Source organism: Chrysochloris asiatica, unplaced genomic scaffold (assembly GCF_000296735.1).
Source record: "Chrysochloris asiatica unplaced genomic scaffold, ChrAsi1.0 scaffold00047, whole genome shotgun sequence".
Lineage (NCBI taxonomy): Eukaryota > Metazoa > Chordata > Mammalia > Afrosoricida > Chrysochloridae > Chrysochloris > Chrysochloris asiatica.
In genome coordinates, this window is record NW_006408565.1 from 12,556,621 (window position 1) to 12,583,788 (window position 27,168).

The 27,168-nt window shown below is 40.2% G+C and overlaps 1 protein-coding gene and 1 pseudogene across 2 annotated transcripts in view; both read right to left on the reverse strand.

Moving 5' to 3' along the window:
* Positions 1-25,543, reverse strand: part of TMEM50A (transmembrane protein 50A) — a 29,778-nt gene extending 4,235 nt beyond the window's left edge. Inside the window, exons 1-5 of one of the 2 annotated variants that reach the window (XM_006862282.1) lie at positions 25,442-25,543; positions 15,697-15,809; positions 14,012-14,079; positions 12,723-12,815; positions 8,637-8,697 (exon numbers count right to left, since the gene is read on the reverse strand). In XM_006862282.1, coding sequence (XP_006862344.1) covers positions 8,637-8,697; positions 12,723-12,815; positions 14,012-14,079; positions 15,697-15,809; positions 25,442-25,534 — 428 coding nt within the window. In that variant the 5' untranslated portion in view covers positions 25,535-25,543. The remainder of the gene's footprint in view (positions 1-8,636; positions 8,698-12,722; positions 12,816-14,011; positions 14,080-15,696; positions 15,810-25,441) is intronic. The other variant, XM_006862283.1, reaches the window with a different exon arrangement.
* On the reverse strand, positions 2,481-2,814 carry LOC102816331 (annotated as a pseudogene).
* Positions 25,544-27,168: the final 1,625 nt, after the last annotated feature.

Here is a 27,168-nt window from a genome sequence, read left to right on the forward strand (position 1 = left end):
GGAACCTAAGATTATGGCTCTTGACCACCGCTCAGGTCTGGAAAGGAACTCACCCTCATGGCCCAATTTTTAGCCAAGCAGTAGATAAGCATAAAGGGGGGAACAACAACACTAGTAAGGTGTGCTCCCCACAGGACGGTCAATTACTCAAAATCAAAAGGGCAACATTTCCCTAAAAACAAAGTTGAGATGGGAAGATGGGTGGAGTGGAAATAGGAGTCACAGGGAGGAAGCAGAGTAACTGTTGTTGCATGGAGAGGACTATAATCACTGAGAGGAACCAAAGCGTATAAACTGTTGCATGTACAAGTTTACTCAATTCACAATAAAAACTTTGGGAAAAAAAAAAAAAAGGGAGGGATGGTAGCTGGTATGCAGTCCCAGACAATGAATGAAGGAGGTACCATACAAGGCCAGAGCTGTCAGGTCTAAAATCTAAAAAAATGCAGATCTTTATGTAAAATCTCTTGATGTTTAAATGGTGGCTCAGTGAAATAAACTATCAGGCTAAATAACATAGAACTGCGGGCAGAATTTGGCCTGACTTCTGCCAATTTTGATTTCTCCTATAGTCAGTTCAAAGTTTTAAGAAGGAGATGATGAGATGAGAGTATGTTTTAGGAGGAAACTGACAGCAGGAATCATGAATCAGAGGGAAGATGTAACCAGGGAAAGAGGGAAGAACCAGTGTTAGGGTGATAATGACCAGAACATAAATAAAGGGACAAACAAAAGAGAGCAAGTTTAATAGGCATATTTAACAGGGCTTGGATTGAGGAGAAAGGGAAGAGGGAGAAATTTAAGGCAGAGTTGTTGCTGTTGTTAGGTGCCACCAAGCTGGTTCTGACTCATACGGACCCTCTGCACAATAGAACAAATCACTGCCTGGTCTTGCATCATCCTCATAATTGTTATGCTTGAGCCCATTGATGCTGCCACTGTGCTAATCCATATAGTTGGGGGTCTTCCTGTTTTTCAGTGACCCTCCACTTTACCCAGCATGATGTCCTTCTCCAGGGGCTGATCCCTCCTGATAACCTGTCCAAAGGATGAGAGACACAGTCTCGCCATCCTGGCTCCTAAGGAGCATTCTGGCTGTATTTTTTTCAACATAGATTTGTTGGTTCCTCTGGCAGTCCATGGTACTTTTAATATTCTACAACAGCACAACTCAAATGCATCAATGCTTCAGTGTTCTTCCTTATTCACTGTCCAACTTTCAGATGTACATGAGGCTACTGAAAATGCCATGGCTTAGGGCAGGTGAACCTTAGTTCTTAAATTGACATCTTTGCTTTTGAACTCTTTTAAGAGGTCTTGTTCAGCAGAACTGGCTAATGCAATGTTATTTGACTTCCTGAATGTTGCTTTCATGAGTGTTGATAGTGGATTCAAGCAAAATGAGGTCTTTTACAACTTCAATCTTTTCTCTGTTTATCTTGATGCTATTTATTGGTCAGTTGTGAGGATTTTTGTTTTCTTTACATTGAGATGCAATCCATACTGAAGGCTGTAGTCTTTTATCTTCATCAGTAAATATATTAAGTCCTCTTTGCTTTCAGCAAACAAGGTTGTCATCTAAATATCTCAGGTTGTTAATATCGTCCAATCCTGATGCAAATGTCTTCTTCATATAATTCAGCTTCTCAGATTATGTGCTCCTCATACAGATTGAATAAGTATAGTAGAAGGACACGACCCTGGCACGCATACCTTCCCTGATTTTAAACCTTCAGAATCTTGTTGTTCTTTTCAAAAGACTGCCTCTTGGTCTATGTACAGGTTTCTCATGAGTACAATGAAGTATTCTGGAATACCCATTTTCCACAATGGTATCCACAGTTTGTCATGATCCACATAGTTGAATGCCTATGCATAGTCTTAGAAAGCACAAGTAAACATCTTTCTGGTATTCTCTGCTTTCAGACAAGATCCATCTGATGTCAGTAGTGATACCCCTCATTTCACATCATCGTCTGAATCTGACTTTAACGTCTGGTAGTTCCCTGTTGCAGCCATTTTTGAATGATCTTAAGCAAAATTTTACTTGCATGTGATATCAATGGTATTGTTCAATGATTTCTGCATTCTGTTGGGCCACCTCTCTTTGAATGGGCACAAATACAGATCTCTTCCAATCATTTGGCCAGGTAGCTGTCTTTCAAATTTCTTGGCAGAGATGAGTGAGTGCTTCCAGTGGCGCATCAGTTTGTTGAAAACATTTCCATTTGTATTCCATCAATTCTGGAAGTCTTGTTCTTTGCCAATGCCTTCAGCGTACCTTGCACTTCTTCCTTCAGTGTTATTGGTTCTTGATCATATGATACCTCTTGAAATGGTTGAACATGGACCATTTTTTGGTGGGTACAGTGACTGTGTATTCCTTCAATCTTTTTTTTTTTTTTTTAGTAGAAAAAGATACAGGGACTTTATTCTCCCCAACACAAAACAGGTCTTCGTGGGGTGGTGGCTCTGGGCTCCTAATTGCTGGCAATGAGTGGGCTCCGCAGGACCACGATGACAAAGTCCCCATGCAGGAACATCTTGGGAGATGTAGCGGTCCTCGTTGGCAGGCTTGGACTTCTTCTTGCCTTTGCCACTCTTGAGGACTTGGGTCCACGTATCTTTCACAGTCTTCAGCACCATGCTGCCGTGCCTGTCAAAAGTCTTCAGGCTAGCAGCTTCTTGTTATTGTGACAGCACTTGGATGCTGTTCTTGACGGACTGCGTGACACTGAGAGGCCCGGTGTTAAACTCCTCCTCCCACTTCTGCAGCTCCTCTGTGTTCATCTCACTCTTGGGCTTGTCGAGGAGGCTCACGGAGCTGGCAGCGTTCTCGGGTCACTCCCGTCTCCTCCAAGTTGCTTCTGCTCCCATCTTCTTTTGATGTTTTCTGCATCATTCAATATTTTGCCCACAGAATCCTTCAGTATTACAAGCCAAGACTTAAATTTTTCCTTCAGTTCTTTCAGCTTGAAAAATGCTGAGCATGTTCTTCCCTTTTGGTTTTCTAACTCGAAGTCTTTGCACATTTTATTATAATACTTTGCTGGAGGGCAAGTTTCAGAGTCTCTTCTACCATTCATTTTGTGTTGTTTTTTCCCTTTCTTGTCTTCTGAATGACCTTTTGTTTTCTTCCTGTATGATATTCTTGATGTCACCCCACAACTCTTCTGGTCTTTGGTCACTGGTGTCTAATGCCTCAAATCTGTTTTTTAGATGGTCTCTAAATTCAGGGGAGATATGTTCAAGATCACATATTGGCTCTCATGGACTTATTTCAATTTTCTTCAGCTTTAGTCTGAACTTGCATATGAGCAATTGTTGATCTGCTCCACAATCTAACCCTGGTCTTGTATTGGCTAATGATATTGAGTTTTTCTACCATCTCTTCCCACAGATGTAGCCAATTAGATTTCTGTGTATTCCATATGGTGAGGTCCATGTATGCAGTCAACTTTTATGTTATTTTTAAAAAAGTATTTGCAATGAAGAAGTCAATGCTCTTGCAATACTTTATCCTGTGATCTTCAGCCCCTTTTCTGTCACCAAAGCCATATTTTCAGACCACTGATCCTTTTTGTTCACATACCAGTCACCAGTAATTATCAATACATCTTAATTGCATGTTTGATCAATTTCAGACTGAAGAAGTTAGGAGAATTCTTCAACTTCATCATCACTGGCTTTAGTGGCCGGGGTGTAAATTTGAATAACAGTAGTGTTAACTGATCTTCCTCATAGGTGTATGGATATTAACCTATCACAGACAGTGTTGTACTTCAAAACTGATCTTGAAATGTTCTTTTTGTTGATGAATGTGGTACCATTCCTCTTACATCTGTCGCTTCTAACATAGTAAATCACATATTGCCAGATTCAAAATGGCCAATAGTAGTCCATTTCAGCTTACTAATAATGCCTAGGATCTAGTTCCATTTAATTTTTAATGACTTCCAATTTCCCTAGGTTCATACTTTGTACATTCCACGTGCAGACTACTAACAGATTTTTACAGTTGTTTCTCCTCATTTTGTGTTGTGTCCCATCAGCAAATGAAGGTACCGAAAGCTTTACTTCATTTGTATCATCATGGTCAATTCTACTTTGAGGAGACAGCTCTTCCCCAGTTGTATTTTGATTGCCTTCTGACCTAAGGGGTTTATCCTTGGCACTATTTCTGACAAGGTTTCACTGCTATTCGTAAGATTTTCAGTGGCTAAACATTTATAAGCAGTTCATCTCTCCTTCTTCCTAGTCTGTCTTATTCTGGATGCTCTGCTGAAACCTGTCTACCCTGGGTGACTCTGCCCATATTGAAAATACTGGTGGCATAGCTTCCAGCATCACAGCAACATGTAAGCCACCACAGTGTGACAAACTGACAGACGAGTGGTGGAAGAAAGAGCAGACATTTCAATTGCATATGCAGAAATTAATTTTCTCTTCTCTTCTGCTTTCCAACGATCAGTGTATAAGTTAAGTTCACAGTTGTTAATGATCAATTTTTAACTGTTTCATAAGACCTTCATCAAGGTACGTACTTGAGTGATTTTTAATGAAGAAAAAAAATGCAACCGGAAGTCATCTATACCCTCTTGTGGAAGGAATAATTTCTCTTTATAAAAAATTTAATAAACATCCAAAAGGTGATTTGATTTCTGCTCTTATGGTTAATATCAAACCCACTGCTGTAAAAAGAAAAATCATAACTGGTTACTAGGTTCTCGCCTTTCCAGATAGCTTAAAAGAGACTGGGTACATTCAGAGACTAGTCAACAGATGTGAGCTGTCATCTGAAGAGTTTCTTGGGCAAGAGCCAGTCCCTCCTCCATTGTCAGATGGTCACCTTTGGTACTGACATCTGTTTCTGATTTCTGAAACAGTAATTTCTAAGCTGTACTGTTCTATTATAAATCAGAACGGTAGGCAATCTGCTACAATGATTCCAATCAAAATGTCAATGAGTTCAATTGAATTTCCATTGGCTTGTAGTATTTTCACAAAACCAAATTTGTTTTTAGACTTCAGAGGTACACCAGTTAACAAATGAGACATTAACTAAATTTGCTGCATAGATTTATTGTAGCTATTTTGAGAAAATGACAAGTCCGCAGTTTCCAATGTTTTGTGAAATATGATTACTACTTTATGAATTTAAGTGTTATCTCTTCATTGGAAAAGGTAACACTTCCTCACGGTTTTTCCTTTTCCAATCCTCTGTTTCTCTCTGCTATGACATATTGATTTACTTCTCTGTTAAAAGCCACAATTCAAGAAGGAATTTACTTTTTCTTACATCCTTGCCGGGTAGATTAAGAGAAGGGCCAAGTTTGTTCTCAGTGAATGTCCTGCCTACCACTGAAGTGTCTCTGATCCCTGCCTTGGAACTCTACCCTATTTTCCTTTGGCTGAAGTTGTAGGTATTGATTCCCCAGAGCAATCTCTAACCCTGTGGAGACTGGAACAGTGAGTTGAGTTTCTTTAAAGAAACTTTGGCCTCAGCATTGTACCGTGAAAGGAAAAGAAATCTTAAGTATCAACAGTGCTCAAATATTTTCCTCTCTCTCATAAACAAATGCTACATAGCCCTACAGAATGACAAACTCACTCAAGCATTCAACAGATAGAGCAATACATTTTAGAATGCTAGAGACAATACTGAGCCTTAAATGATGACTTACTTTCTGTAAAAATGCAATATGATCTTTTTACTTCTTTAAAATGTAAACAAAGACTTTCTGGGTAGAAAATGACTTTTTTTAAAGGGGCTTTTAGTGATAGCTTTTATTTCTCTAACCTTTCTTTTCAATAATACATTCTATTTGTGAAGTTGGGGGTAGAGTTTACTCAGTTTGTAATTTTGACTAGTGCTAATTCTTTTTAAAAGGGAGTGAACCAGAACCAATACTAAGTCTCAGCAAAAGAAGCAAATGTCATCTAAATTCATACAAACTTGCAAATTTCATCATTGTAGTAGAGTCTCAATTTCAGAGGTAGAAGCCTCAATCTGAATTTTAACCAAAGGATCTCAAGCAAGTTATCTAACTTCGCTGTGCCTGTTTTCTCATCCGTAAAATGGGGATAATAATGGAACCACCGTCAGAGAGTTAACACAGAGATTAAATGAGACTCTACATGTGACATACTAAGGATGGTGCCTGTTGTTACTGCTGTTGTGAAGTGCCATCAAGTCAGTCCTCACTCATAGTGACCCTGTAGAGGGTTTCCAAGGAGCAGCTGATGGAGATGAACCACTGACCTTGGGGTTAGCAATCCAATGTTTGTCCTACAGTGCCACACCAGGACTCCAGAATGGTGCATAGCATATAGGAATTGCTTAATAAACTTGCTTTCTGCATAAAACTCAATGGCATATATAGATATATACACGGAGTGCTGGTGTGGCGCTGTGGGCTAATGCGTCAGACTGCAAAGCTGTTTGAACTGCAACGTCAGCAGTTCAAGCTCACCAACTGCTCCTTGGAAATCCTACACAGGGTCACTATGGGTCAGAATCGACTCGACAGCACTTAACAACAACAACAACAATACATATACACACACTTGTATGTATATCACTGAGCTTCATGAAGAAAACAAGTTATTGAGCAGGGAGTCCTATGGTAGTGCAGTAGGATAAGCACTAGACTGCTAACCACAAGGTCAGCAGTTCAAACCCACCAGTGGCTTTGCAGGAGAAAGATGAGGCTTTCTGCTCCAGTAAAGATTTACAGTCTCAAAAACCCTAAACAGTCTCACTATGTCAGAGTGACTCTATGGCATGATTTTGCATTTATATATATATTTCTTCCTTTTTTAAAAACCCTTTGGGGTTTCACGCCAATTTCAGGACATAAACTGTAATCCAAATAGGTTATACATCTTGCCACATCTAAGTTCACATTTTAATTTCCACAATGATTTTTTTTTTTAATTGCAAAACTGCCTAGTGGTGGAATTGAATAAGTGTGAATTACAACTGCTGGCTAACACTGAAGAACACAGTTAGCACTTTAAGAAGTGGTTCAAGTCCAGAGGTGTTTTTTTGTCTTTTTAGTGGGTAGATGAGGGATGGGGAAGAAAAGTCCTACAGTATACAGCAGACAATTTTTTTAGAGGAATCCCTGGGTGGCATCAACGATTAACTGTTGCCAACCCACTGGGAGGCGCCTTAGAAGCCAGGCCTCAGAAACGTGCTTCTGAAAGATCAGTCTTGAAAACCCTGTAGAGTAACTTTACTCTGCACACACAGGATGGCCAAGAGTGGGCAACTAACTAACCTTTTTAGGGTTAAGGGCTTCTTTGACAATCTGAGGAAAGCTACACCCTTCTCTTTCCAGAAACGAACAGAAACACCAGTGTTTGGCCTAGGGAAATGGCTAGTGGTTCCCTATCTTCACAGGCCTATCCATGGACTCCAGGTTAAGAACTTCTGATGCTTTTCACTGAAAACACAATAAAACTGTTTTTGAAAAAGAGAACTCCTGATGCAGAGGTTGAAGAGAGGTTTAGGTGTGGGGTGGGAACTAAGGGAAGGGGAAAGAGTACGGTGAATTTCCAGGAATGAATGAACAGTAGAGAAGATTATTAATAAAATACTGGGTATTTTAAGAAGTTTTGAATCATCTTTTCTGAAAATTACCTATTTTATATTTTATTGTTATTGACAGCATATACAACAGAACATATACCAAGTCAACAATTTCTGCATGAACAACTCAGTGACATTATTAGATTCTTTGAATGGTATAACTACCCTACCTCCTTCCTTTTCTCCCACTAACAGAAACTCACTGCCCCCTCAGTTTTCTATCTAATCGTTGGAGTTCCTGTTGTCAATTTGAGCCCATGTACCTAAATCTTCAAAAAGCACAACGCTCAAGGCAGACAATCTTTACTAGCTAAATTAAACTATTGTTTAGTTTTAAGAAGACTTCAGGGAATATTATTGGTTTAAGGTTTAAAGATCTTCTGTCAAGGCAATAGTTTCAGGGGTTCATCCACCCTCAAAGTGTAAGAGAATCTGAACTACTGTTCTGCATTTCCCTTTTGGGATCAGAATTCTTCTAGAGAACTACTGATCAAAATGGTCAGTAATAGTAGCCAGGCAACAGCCAGTTCTTTGGACCTCACGGCAAAGAAGGCAGAAGTGCATGGTAATTATTTTTTTATTTGTAACTGTATCAGAAGGATCAAATATTTCAAGACTGTTTTTTCTATACCGCCAATCATACTTACAAATTCAAAGCTCACTACAAATAGAACTATAACGGAGTCAGAAACCATATTTTTAATAAGAAGTGGCTGTAAGCAGACTTTCATTAAAATCAACTTCTAGTGACCTAGATTTAAAATGAGCACTATCAGTGTTATGTAACTAAAATTACATGAATCACAGTTCTTCACTTAAGGGGGAGTGGTGGTAATTTTTTAAATTAACGTATGTTCCCAACTCTGGCAGCAAATCAACCCACGTATTAAAAATATCCTCTCATTCTCATTCTTCATATTTTATATGACAACAGCAAGGGGCAAATTAAACACACAAATGACATAAAATAAATCAGCTATTAAAAACTGAAAATAAAAACATAAAAAGGCAGGATGAAGAATGGAAAACAAACTAAACTTACCCAAAAAAGATGAAGGCATTCTGGAAAAACACAGCAATTCCAGGGTATACTACGGGTTTCTCTGTAAAAACAATTGCAATATTTAGAAGTTTATGATGTTAATTCATTTAGCTTCAAGATATACTACTAGCAAATACCAGTTTCTTGTCTATCATAACAGATTTTTAAGTACTAGACTGCTAACTGCCAGGTCAGCATGCCATTCAAACCCACCAACCACTCCTTGGAAGCCCTACACAGGGTCACTATGAGTTGCACTGACTCCACAACACTAACAACAACAATGGTTGGTTTGGGTACTCCACAACACTTCATTGTACTCTTGAGGAACCTGTACATAGATCAAGAGGCAGTGTTCAAATAGAACAAGGGGACGCTGAATAGCGTAATATCAGGAAAGGTATGCGCCAGGGTTATATTCTTTTACCATACTTATTCAAACTGTATACTGAGCAAATCATCTGAAAAGCTGGAGGAAAACAACCTGCAATATGTAGATGATAAAACCTTGTTTGCTAAAAACCAAGAGGACTTAAAATACTTACTGATGAAGTTAAAAAACTTCACTATGGGTTGCACCTCAATGTCACAAAAACAAAAATCCTCACAACTGGACCAATAAGTAAGATCATGATAAATGGAGAAAAGACTGAAGTTGTCAAAGACTTCTTGGATCCAGTATCAACACTCATGGAAGCAGCAGTGAAGAAATCCAACTATGTACTGTATTAGGCAAATCTGCCGCACAAGACCTCTTTAAAGTGGTCAAAAGCAAAGATGTCAATTTGAGGACTAAGCTGAGCCTGACTCAAAACATGGTATTTTCAATAACTTCATATGCATGTGAAAATTGGACAATGAATAAGGAAGACCACAAAAGACATCACTTGAATGATGGTGATGGAAAAGAATATTAAAAGTACCACGGACTGCCCAAAGAACAAACAAATCCGTTCAGAAGGAGTATAGCCTGACTGCTCCTTAGAAGCCAGAATGGCAAAAACTTGTCTCTCATACTTTGGACATGTTATCAGGAAGGACCAGTCCCTGGAGAAGGACATCATGCTTGAAAAAGTGGAGGATAGGCGAAAAGGTCGCAGACCCACAACAAGATGGATTGGCATAGTGGCAGCAGGAATGGTCTCAGGCAAAACAACTGTGTAGCTTAGAACAGGGCAGTGTTCTGTTCTGTTGTGCACAGGGTCGGTATGAGGTGGCACAGACTCAGTGGCACCTAACAACAACGGCTGGTTTGAATATTAAATGACACGATGCATAGGACAGAGTCTAGTTTCAGTTTACTGAATGATAGCTCCCTGGTAGCGCTATAGGATAAACATTGGACTGCTATTGCAAGGTCAGCATTTCAAACCAACCAGCGGCTCCACAGGAGAAAGATGAGGCTTTCTGCTTCCATAAAAATTCATAGCCTTGGAAACTCTACACAAGTGGATATGAGTCAGAATTGACTTGATGGCAGCAGGTTTTGGTTTGGTCCATTCACTTAACAAATATTTGTACACTATGTGCCAGACATTGTTCATGGTGTGGAGGATACAGAAGTAAACAATTTGCTTATTTTTTTTTCCCCTCACAGAGCTGGGCAATAAAAAGAATAAACACATAAAGAGAAAAAAATAAAGCAAGAAAGGTATAGAATATCTAGTGGCTGGTATGCCATTTTACACCAGAGGCCAGGAAGGCCTCATGAGACGGTAACATGAATTAAGGATGTGAAATCAGCGAGGGCAGTGGGAACAGCACAAGCAGAAGTCTTGCAGTGGGGTGTGCCAGGTATAGGAGAGGAACGGCCATGTGGGCAAAGGAGAGAAACGTAGGAAGTGAAGCAGGTGAGCAGTGGGGGTGAAGATCCTATAGAGCCCGGGAGGTCATAGGAAGGACTTGGATTTGTATTGAGTGACATTAAGAAGCCACTGGTGAGTTTTGAGCAGGTAGGTGAAATGAGCTGACATATTCTAACAGGCTCACTCTCACTGCTGCACTGAGAGAGAGCCCGCTAAAGAGGGCAAGAAAAGAAACAAAGAAATCAATTAGGCCATTTCAGGAAATTGTGAACTGAACCTGGTGGTAGCAGTGAAGATGGTAAAAATGGCCAGATACAGGATATATTTTGGCAGCAGAGTCAAGATTTGCAGATGGACTGGATATGAGAGAAAGAGGGATGTCATCGTGGCAGGCATTAATCACCCAAAGCTTTTGGCCTGAGTACCTGGAAGGACAGAGTGGCCAGTAGCTAAGATGGAGGAAGACTGCTAGAAGAGCATCTTGTTCCAATTTTATCCTGGATTGAAATCTCATCAATTTCTACCACTGGCACTGCCACTGGTTACTCACTAAGTGACAAACTGAGACACCATGAACAGAAACACTGTCAACCTTTATTCTGAAAATTCTTCAAATCACTTTGTTTTGGACACACCTTTGTTACTATTCCACATTAAATAATCACCACTAGAAAGGCTCGGGTAGGTGTTACGTCAAGGCAACTCTGCAAAATTAACAGATCTGCTGCTAATAATAATATTTGGAGCACAACACGGTGTTACTTGATGTCAGAAGCCTTTACGAAAATAACCTAAAATTCTATGAGCTAAAGACATTCCTACAAAATGTCTATATTAATAGTGTTGTATCTGCAAAAGAAGAATTATCAGTCATTTTGCCTCCTTCTTGGAACTCTTCTGTATTCTTTGGTTTTCTACAGTGAGCAAGTATTATATAATTTACATAATCACACACAAAAAAATCTGTTTACAATGTGAAAAAGATCAACAGCAAGAAAACTATTTATGATGCCATGTGAAGCAAAAAACAGGTATTTTGATAACATGGTTTTAATAAGAAATTATACAAGCAAAAGTAAAACTAACTATAAATTTTAAATGCCTATAATTCCTGTCTGTAAAGTTAAAAGAATTTTAATTAAAAATCAGGTAACTCATGATTTTAATCTAGAATAGTTGGATTTTATTTGAAGAAATTGTGTAAAAATATGAGCTAGATTAGGTTTATGCTGGTCTAGCTGTTGTAAATCTTTAAAATCACATTTTTAATAGACTAGTCTATTTTTACGATGAACATTAAATGGATTTGGTATTTTCCTGGGGTCCTTCAAGGTGAAATTTCAGCCAAGGATCTAACAGTAGGCCCTTTCCTGAGCTGGCCTCAAACTGACCTTATATAGCTGATGCACATTAAGTTTTAATCTACATTTCTATCTACAAGGAGATCAGCATATTACCAGGGAGGCTTAAATAAGGAAATTTCCACTCTAGTATTATTCAGTAAATCAACACCTGTCCAACAGCTATAAAGCACACACACACACACACACACACAAATAAGGAGTTTCAAAATGTTCCTGAAAAAGTTCCATTGTCTTTTTTTTTTTTTTAAGAATCAATGCATTTAATTTATTGCATTGGTCAAGAATATTGAAAGTCCCATGGACTGTCAGAAGAACAAACAAATCTGTCTTGGAAGAAGTACAGCCATTCAGAATGCTCCTTAGGAGTAAAGATGGTGAGACTGTCTCATACTTTGGACGAAAGGGACAAGTCTCTTGAGAAGGACAAAATGCTTGAGAAAGTGGAGGGTCAGCAAAAAAGAGGAAGACAGCCTATAAGATGGATTGAACATAACAACAACTGTAAGGCTAGTGCAGAACCAGGTATATTGTTGTGTTGAAATTCCATTATCTTTTAATCCATTTTTCCTCGAACTCTCTGAAGCACTCTCACATATTCTGCTTGGGGTGTTTAGATATCAGAGAGAAGCAAGGTTTGGAGCTGTGTGCTATCACTTCCAGGTTCTATTTTAAAATAAAAAATACAAAAGAAAAGGAATGCTAAAAATATGCAAATAAGCAAATAAAATACTTATGGGGCACACACTGTGGAGAATATAAACAGTGGCACTGAACACTGTGGGCAAATGGTTAAATAGGAGCCTCAAGTGCTATGTACACTTTCACCCAAAACACAGTAAAATATTTATCTAGATAACAGATTTTAATGTGAAAATTAAGCATTCAATTGAAGTAAAATGCAAACTGCTTTCTCTTACCTTTAACAACATAACCTCCAAAAAGAATCCACATAGATGCAATCAGCGATCCAAAGGCCAACATGAAACCAATAAACAGCCAAATGCGAGCCCCTTGAAAGAAATACCATTTTATCAGAGTGGTTTCTCTTGTGGCCAGTGAGTACAATTAAACTTTTCCAAACAACAACATACAGTTGCCATTAAAGTCTATAATGCGTAGATGGAAGAAGAGATGTTAAGTGTCTTTCATCAGTGCAGATGTTGTTCTTTGCCTTATTAGTCTGTATACTCTACATGTTTATTTATTTCCCAAAGACCTATACTGAAAAATAATTTACTCAACCTTCCTATAAAACATCTCACAAAATATGTTTTACCATCATTAGAAGCTTATTCTCCATATATTTTAGAAATTGTGTTTCAAAGTTTAAAGTTCTCTCAGAGTACTTCTAAGCAAATAAATACACTTAAGAATCATAAGCATTGCTATAAGAATCTAAAAGATGCTATACATTTCAGGAAATTAAAATTTACTGTGGGTAGCATTTAGGGAGGCTGCATTAAAGTTATGTAAACAAGGAGGAAAATCAACTTTTAAAACACATTTATGTCATATTTATGAAGATTTGCTGTAAAATAAATGGATTTTTAGACAGTATAAAATGAATTCTAAGATGAGACTATCACACAAATCTATTTTAATAAAAACATTACCTAGTTCAATAAAGCACAGCAAATAGAATGTTATACTCTGATTTCATGTTAATGTTAATTTCTGACTTCATGTCCAAGACATAAAACACTAATTCCAAAATAATTAACCATTGCTCATAAAATGTGATATTAAAATATATACAACTGGATCTGGGCCTCCAAAGCTGTGCTTGATTAGCTAGCAAACTGTATTTCAAGACATTCAAGATGTGAAGACCCTCTTCTATTCCTGGCTCTAGCTATTTTGGCTAATTAATTATTAACACTATTAGCATTTGTTTATTCTATCCCAAGGTTATGGTAGATAAGAATTTCTGTTTTTAAGTTCATCTAACAAGAGAAAGAGTCTGAGAGCAGAGATCAAAGCTGCCTTCATCAGTTTTTCCTGTTTTGTGAAAATAAAGTTTTAAAGGTTGACAGCTGTCTATCCCATTTATTTTTGTGGAGATGTAATATGTAGATTCACCATTTAAATTGCTTAAGATCTACCCATTCAAATCCTTAAATAAACTGGACTCTAGGTAGCACTTCCACATATAATTCTCAATGTAAGGATACCAACATATATCTTAGGATGTTGTCTGCAGATTTACCTGTTTGACCCAGACAACCTTCACTGTAACTATCACCTCGGACTTGTCCATTGGATACTGCATTGATCCTGTATGAATAAAATAAAACCAAGAATCAAGGTTCCTGACTGCAAGAATTAATTATCCAGGACATTAAATTATCAGATACAATAAGATAAAGTTTCCCAAATTTAAGGTACGCTTCATGGGTCTTCAGTCATGGGCTCATATGACCTCCAGTAAGTCCTTTAAACCAAATGCTCTCTACAACAGTGGTTGTGGTCCCTGGAGCAGTAAAATAAGCATCAACTGAGAGCTTATTGGAAAAAAATTCTCCAGACGTAATAAAGCAGAAATTCTGGGCATGGAGGCAACCAGAAACTTCAGGAAAAACAAGCAATACTAAATTAAAAAGATGTCAACTATGAAACAAATGAAAAAGTAGCATGGATCTGAGAAAATATTAAGAAAGCAAGGAGAAAACAACACATTAGAGAAAGTTCCTTTTAGTGGTATGGGGCCATAACACTGAAACTGATAAGGAAAACATGTTACTTGGCTTTGCAGCGAGTTTTGCTTACTGATTTTTTAAACTTTTGTTGGTGGCATTGTAGGATAAGCACTGGACTGCTAACCAAGGTCATCAGTTCAAACCCACCAGTCACTCCATAGCTGAAAGATGAGGCTTTCTGCTCCTGCAAAGATTCACAACCTCGGAAACTCTACACAGGGTGGCTATGAGTAGGAATTGACTCAATGGCAGGGAGTTTCAAAATGAGTCCAACAGAAGTGATTCTGTTCACAGCGGAGGCAGCTCATGTCATTCCTCCGCTCCAAACCCAGGAGAGGTTTCTCTCTCACTCACAATGAAAGCAAAGTCCTTCTTTCAATGCTCTACAAGACTATTCCAATCCCCATCTCCTCTCACTCTCTGACCTCATCAACCACACCACTCCAGCCACACTGGCTTCCTTGCCATAGAACTTTGTACTTCCTGCCCTGTTTGCCTGGAATAGGCCTCTCATATATCCCCCAAAGCCAACTTCTCTATTGTGTTTTTAAGTCTTCTTAGTGAGGCCTTCCTTGACTTTTCTATATTCACTGTTGATATCTATTTCCTTTCTCTGCTTAATTTTTTTTCTTCTAACCACTTATCGTTATATAACACACTACATATTTCTCTTTAGTTACTGTCTGCCTCATTCATTAGATTGTAAATTTCATGACAACATGGGCATTCCCCCGTTTTGTTCATTACTCTACCTGTATAAACCTTTATACAAAATACATGGTTTCTGACCCAAATGTAATCAACTCTGACAGCAAAAAATAAAAGACTAGTTAAGAAAAGGTCTGAGGCAGAAGTGGGAGAAGAGAGGAACAGAAAAGACAACTTGCTTTTCTTTATAAGCCATTCTCTGTTAGTACTAAACTTTAACAACAGTCAATTAAGTTGCCATTTTCAAAATGTAAGTTTATACAGTTACAGGAAAACCTGTGAGAATCAGAACTGCCTTGTTTTCTGAGTCTCGCAAGTGTTCTGCTTTCGATGGGGTACAGACTTCACACTTTTCTATCACTCTTTGTTTATGGAAACGATGTGAGTTTTCCTTCCCTGACAGGTTCCTGGCTTTCACAGGCTTTACTGTCTATGTAGACATTTTATGACAAGCTATGTAAATAGTGTCAATAACAATGGCACTCACATTAGGAAGGCGATGGTGGCAATAACACCACAGGCATGGTATGAGTGGTTGAACTCCTTCATTGTGGGATAAATAACAGCTGCATCGATGATAATCCACCAGCCTGTAAAAAACTAAAACAAGCAAAAATAAGTAGATGTGGTAAAAACCAATGAGAAATTACAATCATTTCAAATCTTACTGGTTAAAGAAAGTAATGTCTAAGTGAAGAGATCTCATCTGATGAATTTCAAAATTTTCTTAAATGTTAGCATACAATCTTGTACATAATGCATACATGGCTTAATATTTAGTTGCATATTGTTGTTAAGTACTGTTGAGTTGGTTCTGAATAGGTTTCTGCTGGGTCTGAACCACCGACCTTGTGGTTAGCAGTCCAGAGCTTATCCTACAGCACCACATGAGGACTTCTGTTGCCTATAGTTATACATCAGATACCCCTGAATCTGACAGCAATTAATATTTATTAACATGTACTTATTTTCTAAGTCCATTTAAATCATTATTTGATATTATCATCATACAGTCTGAAGACTAATTTTTGAACTAGAAACAAATTACAGTATCGTCTACAAAAGCAAGAAGACTCTGGTTCCAATGGACTAAAGTGTGGTCTACCACTGATATAAGCCTTGAGAAAGATGCTGTTATCAAAAGTGCAGAAAAATTACACAAAGTAATAATGAGGAACAATTATTACTGATGTATTTGACATGTGATGGAGATATTAAATTTTTTAGCTATTCTCTAGGTGCTCTGAGATCAGTAAGAGCGCTCCAGGTATGGTTTTTAAGTGGCTGTCCCTTGCTCAAAGCATCACAGTACAGTCTGAAAAACCCATTGCCATCATGTCGATTCCAATGCATAGAGACCCTCCAGGACAGAAGAGACGTGCCCCAGAGGGTTTCCAAGGTGGAAGTCTTTACAGAAGCAAACTGCCACATCGTTCTTCCAGAGAGCAGAGATGGTCAGTTTGAACTGCCAACGTTTGGGTTAGCAGTTAAGCACTTAACCACTGTGATATCAGGTCTTACTAATTTAACTTAAACACCAAATTATAAATTATCTTAATTGAATTTAGTTCTGGATGTTCTCTAGGGGATATAATCAGAGATACAGTTTAAACTGCATAGATGCCTTTTATCATCTGAGTAGAAACTATAATAAAATAATATTAATCAAATTCTGAAAAAGTAGGTTTAGGAGGTTTAGAAAGTAGACCCGTCTCCCAGTCCCAACCCTGACTCAGTTAGCTCTGGGACTCAACCATCTCATGCAATTATTTAAAAGTAACTACTTCAGGCTGGTAGCATAGTGGTTATGAATCGGGCTGCTAACTTCAGGGTCAGCAGTTCGAAACTACCAGCTGTTCCTCAGGAGAAAGATGAGGCTTTCTACTCCCATAAAGATTTACAGCCTCAGAAACCCTGTGCAGGGTCACTATGAGTTAGAACTGACTCCACGGCACATCACAACAATAACCAGTACTTCAGGCTGATGTAATTATTTTCATCCATACTCTTAATGATAGTTTTACTGGCTAGCTTAAGCATTGCTTTACCTTTTTTTTTCCCAACCCTCAGCTAAAATTATTCAATGTTATTTTCCCCGTGGACTAAAATGTAAAGCTTTATTTGATGTTTGGTGGTGGTGTTTATGTGCCATGGAGTCGGTTCCGACTCATAGCAACCCTGCACAGGGTTTCCGAGGCTACATCTTTATGGGAGCAGAAAGCCTCATCTTTCTTCCACAGAACAGCTGGTAGTTTCAAACTGCTGACTTTGAGGTTAGCAGGCCGACTTGTAACCACTACGCCACCACATTATGGAGAATAATATTTCTACAACAGTCTTAAATTTTGCCATTAAATTTGGAAAAGGCATAGAATAATTACTTTCTGGATTATAAATGTCAGGGATCAGGTGAAGAGATGTGATGTTTAAACTTAGATTTTTATTCATTCTTTCATTGCAAATGTACTCTTTAAGAGTACAAGATACCATAAATCACAAATACCTGATCCTTTGAGGGATTTGCAGTATAAATAAGAACTGTATTTACTGTAAATAACTTTTAACTGTGTATTACTTCTAGGTAATATATTTTATGGAATTTTCTGCTATTTAAGAGACTGAAAAGAATGTTAACAATGGATTATTGAGAAATGAAATCATATTTCTTGACTGATTTGAACCTGATTGTTTCTTAAACAAGGAGCCCTGGTGGCACCATAGGATAGGCACTAGACTGCTAGCTGCAAGGTCAATTCAAACCCACCAGCTTTCTGCTCCTGTTAAGATTGACAGTCTTAATCAGCTTGATGGCAATGAGTGTTCTTTAACACACTTAAGTTTCTGCTTAACTTGCCCTGGGACCCTCTATGTAAAATGTATTAAGAGGAAGGTCACTGTTGCCAAGGGTGAGGAACCTCTGGCCTAAGGGCCATGTTATTGTTGTTGTTGTTGTTAGGTGCCATTGAGTTGGTAATGACCCATAACGACCTTATGCACAGCAGAAGGAAACACTGCCTGATCCTGGGCCAACCTCACTACTGTTGCCACGCTTGAGTCCATCGATGCTGCCTCCTGGCCAATCCATCTCACTGGGAGTCTTCCTCTTTTTCTCTGACCCTCCACCTTACCAAACATGATATCCTTCTCCAGCGACTGGTCCCTCCTGACAGTATGTCCGAAGTATGAGAGACGAAGTTTGGCCATCTTGGCCTCCAAGGAGCACTCTGGCTGCACTTTTTCCAAAACGATCTATTGGTTCTTTTGGCAGCCCGTGGCACTTTCAATATTCTCCTCCAACACCATAACTCAAAAGCATCAATTCTTCTATGGTCTTCCTTATTCACTGTCCAGCTTTCACATGCATATGAGATTATTGAAAATACCATGGCTTGGGTCAGGTGCACCTTAGTCCTCAAGCTGACATCTTTGCTCTCCAACACTTTAAAAAGGTCTTGTGCAGCAGATTTGCCTAGTGCAATTGAGAAATCATTTGGTCTGGCCCTGCCAAGGCAACGGCAGTTCCAGTCATCACACTGTTGTTGTTGTTAAGTGCCATCAAGTTGTTCCAACTCATAGGGACCCTGTATAGGGTTCCAAGGAGTAGCTGGTGAGTTAAACCACTGACCTTGTAATTCACCCTGACCCTGTGGTACAGTGCTTTATCCCACAGCACCACCAGAACTCCAGCCATCACAGTGTTGTTGGTAAGTGCCGTTTAGTTGGTTCCAACTCATAGGGACCCTGTATAGGGTTTCCAAGGAGTGGCTGGTAAGTTTGAACTGCTGACCTTACAGTTCAGTGAGTTAATTAAATCTTCACAGAAGCAGAAAGCCTCCTCTTTCTCCCATGGAACAGCGGATAGATTCAAACTGCTGACCTTGTGGTTAGCAGCCCTTCTAGTAACCCACTATGCTACCAGGAGGAGTCATAATGCACAAAATTAATAAATGCATACTGTAACTGTTAGGGACAGAGTAGGAACCTAACAGCCAGCCTAACCACACCCCAGCACCTGGTACTTGAATCAGCAATTCCAGGAAACTGGGCCCAACATGCTTTCTGAGAAATAGAGCAGTGCTAGACCATCAAAAAGGAGCTCTGGTAGTGTAGTGGTTATGAAGCGGGCTGTGAACCTTAAGGTCAGCGGTTCGAAACTACCAGCCGCTCCGCGGGAGAAAGATGAGGCTTTCTACTCCCGTAAAGATTTACACCCTTGGAAACCCTGTACAGGGTCGCTATGGGTCGGACCCGACTCGATGGCACTTAACAACAACAACAACAACAGACCATCAAAAAGCATGCAGAATATGTGTTACCTAGATCCTGCCACTAGTCAGAATTAAAGCTGAGGGAAATGAGCCAAAAACCCTATGAAGGGGGAGAAAGAACAGAAGGCCAACACTCTTTCACTTGTTAGAGAGATGAACGCTTTCCACTTCTGAGAAGTGTACTACCCATAACTTAATAAACCTGGCTTGCTATTTTCTGCTTTTTGTCTGTGTGTTCTAGTTGTGCCAACCTCAACTGGATCTCAACAGACCTGCAGAAGTCAAGTTATCAGACCCTAGCATCTTGGGGGCTTGTCTAGAATAGGACTCCCTAGAATAGGACTCGTCTAGAATTGGTGTTCCGGTTGGTGAGTATTCTTTCATTCTATATCCCTCTCCTACTGTGTTATTTCCTTTCCTGTGGTGTGTGCTGAAAGAGTGCAATGACAGACAGCAGTAGATTCACATGAGTACATGAGTTCAATGGGAAAACTGGTTCCCCACTGGTCCAAAAAAAACTGTAGGATTGCATGAATTGGAGGGGGACTTTACTCCCCTCTGGCAATTTCTGTGGTGCTGTGGGTTAATGCGCTGGACTGCAAAGCCATTTGAACCACAAGGTCGGTGGTTCAAGCTTACCAGCTGCTCCTCAGAAACCCTATACAGGGTCACTATGAGTTGGAACCAACTCAATGGCACTTAACAACAACAACTGAAGAGGTGGTGCAGCGTTGTGGCTGCAGTCGTGCTGGGGCCACACAGGAACTCCCATTCAGGTAAGGATTTTAGAGAATGAGAAACCCTGTACAGGGTCGCTATGAGTCGGAACTGACTCCATGGCACATAACCACCACCAACCTTATGCTGAAGACACGCAGTTTAGGGGCATCCAGGGACTGATGCAAACTGGCCACTCCCAGCCCATGCCCCCCTCTCCCTCCTAAGGGAAAGTGAATACTGAGCTACATAAGAGAGGGAGAATTGATTCTAGGGGTGACACCCTGAGGAGGCTCCCTTACCTAAGCAGCACATTTCGACCCACAACATTTAACTACAGCAGAATGAGTGGTTCTTTCGGTGTGTATCTGTCTTTCCTCTTGCATGAAGGGGACTTGGACTTTCACTTTCGCCTGATGCTGGGCCTGGGTCTAAACCATGCACTCTTTGGGAGGTCTTTCTTTAGATACTATCTCCCAGAACCTGCCCTTGCCTGTCTTATGAGAATGGTCCCTAGGCAGGCCCTTATGCCTTTTGCCACTACCTGTTAGTACTCTGGGGTTGGACCCTAAATCTGTGTTGCTGTTGTTGTTGTTGTTAAGTGCTGTCGAGTTAGTTCTGACCCATAGCAACCCTGTTATAGGGTTTCCTAGGAGCAACTAGTGGGCTTGAACCGACCTTGCACTTCAAACTGACTTTGCAGTCCAGTGCATTAGCCCACAGTGCCACACCAGGACTCCCCTAACTCTGCAGGTTGTTGTTGTTGTTGTTGTTATGTGCCGTGGAGTCGGTTCGGACTCATAGCGACCCTGTACAGGGTTTCCGAGGCTGTAAATCTTTACAAGAGCAGAAAACCTCATCTTTCTCCCATGGAACAGCTGGTAGTTCGAACTGCTGGAGATACCCAAAATTGTCTATTGTCATGAAGATAGCTTAGAATTTGGGGTTCCAATAAAAAGCGGGAGGTAGGACTTTTAATCCAGTTTCTGCAACATCTGTTTAATTGTAATACCCCTGGGGGTGCTGAGGAAGGAGCTTTCCTTTTTCTGAGACAACTGTTAAAGTCGGGAATCCAGCCTTTATCTTTACTCAGTCCAGCCTATCTTTTACGTGCTGGTGCCAGTCTGTGTTTTTTTAACAGGGGTGCAATAGGAATTACACAGATGCTAGGAGCAGGGGAATTCACCCTTCTGCTACCCCTTTCCTAACTGTGGGTCACCAACAATGGAGTCCTGATATGGCGCTGTGTGTTAATATGCTGGACTGTAAAGTCAGTTTGAATCACAAGGTCAGCGGTTCAAGCTCAGAAACAGCTCAGAAACCTTATACAGGGTTGCTATGGGTCAGAACTGACTCAATGGCACTTAACAACAACAACAATTATGGACTGGAAGACCTAAAGAAAGGACAGGCAGAAGGTGGAGGAGTCCTGGGCTATGGGCAGGCTCCTCCAAGATGGACTTAAGTGAGTCCTGCAGTGGACGGGAAGGGAAGGCGGCAGTAAACCCACCACCAAGGGGAAAGAAACTGGTGAACGGAGGATTCAGTTTCTCCCATGGGATAGCTCCAGGATCAGAATGCTGATGTGGGTGGAGTAGTTCAGCCCTTCCATGATTTTGTGTGTCTCTTTATGGAAATGGGACCAGTCCATACTGGCAGACAGTCCTTTGAGACATATCCTGAGATGATGGGAGGACCCTGCCCTAGACATGGACAGCTTAAAGAAGAGGAAGATGATTTTACTTTGTAACACAGCTTGACTGCTGTATATATTGGGTGACTCAGAGGTTTGGCCCTCCAATGGGTCCACCAGTTACTATACTATATCCTTCAGTTAGATCTTTTCTGTAAAAATCAAGGAAAGTGGCATGAAATCTCTTATGTTCAGGCTTTCATGCACCATAGACAGCATTATTATCAGGGCATGGGGAGAAAGCTGCAGGACCCCTGAGGACTCAGAGGGGTCGGTGACAGCTCCCCTAAAAGACACTAAAGGCATCCCTCCAGCTTATAGTCCTCTCAGCACCCCTCCTGCCCCCAACCTGAGAAAGCAACGCTGTTTCCAACAGCACCACAGGAAATATACTCATCCCTGGGCCCTCTTCAAGAAGTAACTAGGTCAAATGGGCAGACCATGAGAGCGCATATACCCTTCAGCATGGGAGATTTAAAGAATTGAAAGCCAAATTAGGAAACTTTTTCACAGACCCTGGGAAATTCAGTGAGGAGTTTCAGCATTTAGCAGGGATTTCTGACGTAATCTGGAAAGACAAAATTATTGTCTTATTTTCCTACTGTTGCATGGTGGATGGCAAACATTGCATAATAAACTCTGCAAGACACAAAGCAGACCACACCCACACCATTCATCAGCATCTGGCTGCTGGGGCAATGGACATCCCAGATCAAGACCCTGGGTGGAATTACCAAACTAGTCAAGCAGGCAATGAAGGTAGAGTGGCACGAGACTACATGCTAACCTGTCTCACAGAAGACATGAGGGAAATTCAGGTTAAGCCTATCAATTACTCAAAGCTAGCTGAAATCACTCAGAAGAAAGATGAGAACCCCGCAGCTATTAAAGGCAGGTTAGTAGATGCAATGCAGAAGTATACCAATCTAGATGCTGAATTTTCAGAGGGCAGGGTCATCTTGTTGTTGTTAAGTGCCATCGAGTCGGTTTTAACCCACAGCGACCCTGTATAGGGTTTCCGAGGAGCCACTGGTGAGCTTGAACCGCAGACCTTGTGGAACAACCTGACTCTGAAATCCAGCGCATTAGCCCACAGTGCCACACTAGGGCTCCAAGGGCCATCTTAAACACCCATTTTATAAATCAATCTGCCCCAGACTCAAGAAGGAAATAACATAAGGAAGGCCCTTGGTTCCCAGAGTGATCTCAGTGAGCTGTTGCTAGTTGCCACCTCAGTGTACACAGTAACTGTGACCTAGATGCTGAGGCGAAAGACTGCCAAAAGGCGAAATTTATAGGAGACACTGGTGCCGCTGGCCTTAACCCCTGAGTGCCACAAGGTTGTCCCGCTGGTCACGCCCAGGTCCTAGGTTTGGTGAAAGCTGCAAGGACTGTGGGAAACTGGGACATGGGGAGACCACCATTTTCACAAACCTATCACTGTTTTCAGTAACAGCTGAAAATTTCTTTATTGAATAGTCAAAAATAATAGCCCAGGGAAAAAATTTAACAAATTGCTGGGTGTGTCATCCCAAAATTCTCCAAAGTCAGAGTTCTTCCCAACATGTGTCTTTAACTTCCATTCCAAGTACTAACTAACTTGTCCAGCATTAGCCCTCCCTTTGAGAAATCTAAGGGATACCCAGTTATAGTCCTCAAGGTTTGAGTTGTGTTATAGCCTTCCATCTTGCTCAATGGATTATATTATAGTCAATACCAAAAATATAAACTGGAAACTTCTATGCCAAAGGACTTTTCCCAAAGTAGGCCTGGAACTAGCCAAGAAACAAGCAGGAACGGCAGAGAGGCATGATTCAAAATAGGAAACGCTCTGGGTAACCCACTGGCACCCTGAAACTGGTTGGTACCCGGATGCCAATGTCTGTCAGAGAAAGACTACTTGTAATGGGTTAAGAAAAATCCTACTCTAGCTAGACCCAGAGAACAGCACCAGTTGGCCTACTCCCATGCTTAGGCTCACAGACATGGTGGTTATGTGTAGACAATACCACTGAAGAAGTGTGGGCTTTAAGATGTGTAAATGTAACCAACTTATATGGGCGCTGTACAGTAGTAGGATGGTTGAGACCTGTAGATTATGACTCTCAGATTTATAGGAACTTATCCTATATCACTTCTGTTAATGCTTACTCAGGGAGACATCGGACCCAGAGATGAGTAGGACTGATTATAACAGGAGTGGTCTCACTGGTCACTGTCATCGCTGGCCTTATAGGCGGGCTTGTGTACGATGCATAAGGTATTACAAACACCTCGAGATTGTTGCAGAGTACAGCCCAGGATGCTGGTATTGCCATAAAAGCAATCCAATACTCTCTTGACTCACTGGCAAAGCAGGTGATGGACCACCGAATAGCATTAGACTATCTACTGGCTAGTCAGGGAGGAATATGTGCTTTGGCAAATACCACCTGCTGCTTTCATATCAATTTAAGTGGAAAGGTCGAAGAAAAGGTATGAGGCCTGTTAAACATAGCCAAGCTTTTAAGACACAGTCAAAAAGAACTAACCGGAAACATTTGGACAACTATTAAAAGCTGGCTTTCCTCAATGACTTAGTTTCTCCCTCTTATTAGATCAATAGTGGCTATAATATTACTTTAACCTGTGTGTTTAACCTGTTGTCTAAATTTTTATCTTCCAGAACACAACAGTTCCAAACGAAAATGATAGTGGTGCAAGGCTTCCAACCCATACCCACAGAACCTTTGGATGAGGAAGTGGTTAGATTTATAGAAGAGGTGTAGGAGTCAAAATCGAAACTCAAGAGAAGGATCCTAACTTGGGAGCTCATCTTTGAATCAGCAGAAAGTAGCCAAACAGAACGATGCCCTATTTCCCTTAAAGAATTCAGGATCCTACTTCTCAGAGGAGGGAAATGTCAGGGACAGAGATAGGAACCTAACAGCCAGTCTAACCTCACCCCAGCATCTGGCACTTGAATCAACAACTCCAGGAAATTGAACGCAGCACACTTTCTGAGAAACACAGCAGAGCCAGACCATTAAGAAGGGTGCAAAATATGTGCCACCTAGACCCTGCCGCCAGTCAGAATTAAACCTGAGGGAAACGAGCCAAAACCCCTACAAAGGGGGAGAGAGAAAGAACAGAAAGCCAACACTCACCTGCACTTGCATGAGAAACAACCACTTCTCTTCTGAAAAGTATACTATTCATAGCTTAATAAACCCCACTTGCTATTTGCTACATTTTGTCCGTGTGTACTGTTTACAACTATCTCAAGTGAGTCTTGATAGACCTGCAGAAGTCAAGTTATTGGACTCTAACAGTAATGTCTTATTATGCCACCTTTATAATGCAGCTAAAAACTCAACCAATCTGTTACTCAAAGTTCAAAACATAATTTCAGCACTCAAAATGAAATAAATCAACCCCCTCATAAACAAAACAAACTAATACTGACATCCATAAAAGAAACTCATTGATCCAAGATAAACAGCACACATTTTAAAACATCACGCAGAATTCAAAATGCATAAACACACCAAAATAATGACAGTCCAAATACTTACTAGAACACCAGCAGCAATGGAAGCAATCGTATTGCGCTTTTCCCCCCAATCAATGCATTCTGAGCATCTCAGGTCTTCCAGAAATCCAGACATTGTTTTCAGGTCACTTAAAAAAAATAATAAAGGATTTTTATTTACTTGCTTCTTAGCAATAAAGAACACACAGCTTTGGAATAACTTAATAAAGGTTATTACATAATTACAAATGTTTTCTCTCCACCTCACATACTTCTTCAGAACATGTGATTCAGCTTTTGATAAATTTCTATACAAATTTTAGAATGCTTTCATGATTTCTTTTATCTTTTTATTGTGAGTTGGGTGAAGGTTTACAGAGCAAATTTCATATACATTTAAAAAATATATTTAGATATAAAAGATGGCTTTTTATATTTATTAAAATGAACAAAGGTGAAAGGTGGGTACTCAAATACTAAAAAATTTTAAAGGAACCACTGGTTGACCTCCTCCTGATTGTTGTCACACTATATTATTTCCAAGTAAATTAGTAAACTAGTTTAAGTAAGTCTTTAAATAACCTAGCATAATGCTTATGAAGCCACAGGAACTCTTTTGTGTAATTCTGACTCCACGCTGTTATGTCATTTGATATGTACAGTTCAGGGACACTAATATAGGGGAGAGACAGGTGCTAAACTTTCTGGACTAAAATATGGATTCAGATGAAAACTGTTCTTATGATTTACACATTTGAGTACAGTACACATGTGTCTTCACACTCAGATTAAGAAATTCAACAGTGTACTGCAGGTTTTACCTGTACCCTCGTCACTTCCCACCTAACCAAGAACCAAACCCACTGCCATCTTAGTGGATTCCGACTCTCAGCAACCCTAAAAAGGGTTTCTCAACTGTCTATCTTTACAGGGCAGAGAGCCTCAGCTTTCTCTGGTCCAGTGGCTGGTGACTTTGAACGGCCAACCTTTGGTTAGCAGTCCAGTTTTAACCACCGCTCTGCTTTAAATTAAGGAGCTCTGGTAGCATAGTGGTTAGGAGTCTGGCTGCTAACCTAAAGATAAGCACTTCAAAACTACTCATCTTGCAGAAACCCTATGCAAGCTCACTGAGTCGGAACCGACTCCATGGTACAAAACTTTCTTAAATTAAAGTTGTTGTTAAGTACCGTGGAGTCGGTTCCGACTCATAGTGACCCTAATCAGGGTTTCCGAGGCTGTAAATCTTTACGGGAGCAGACCGCCTCATCTTTGTTGTTAAATGCTCGGGAATCGACTCAGACTCATAGTGATTCTGTGTAGAGTTTCTGAGGAGTGGCTGGTAGGTTTGAACCGCTAATATTGCGGTTACAGCGTCACACCAGGACTCCTAAATTCCATGGTGGGGTGACTGTATGCCGTCAAGTCTACTTCGACTCATAGCGGATCCTGTATAGGATTTCCTCATCAGTCTCTCGCTGAGAGGCCGGTGGATTCGAACTGCTGCCCTTGTGGTTAGCAGTCCAAAGCGTAACACAGTACGCCACCACAGCTCCTTCTAAATTGTCTGTTTTTAAAACCCAGAACACCTTTATTTTAGTCTTCAAACAGCAAATGCTTTACTCTCCCAGCAAGATAATCACGATTAACATAAAAATAAGTCTAAATTGTAACTTAATGAATTACATTAAAGAGAATCCTAAAACACATCTACCTTATCTCTATTTCAGAGCATGAAAAAAGCACGAATTACATATAACTTGCCAATAATCA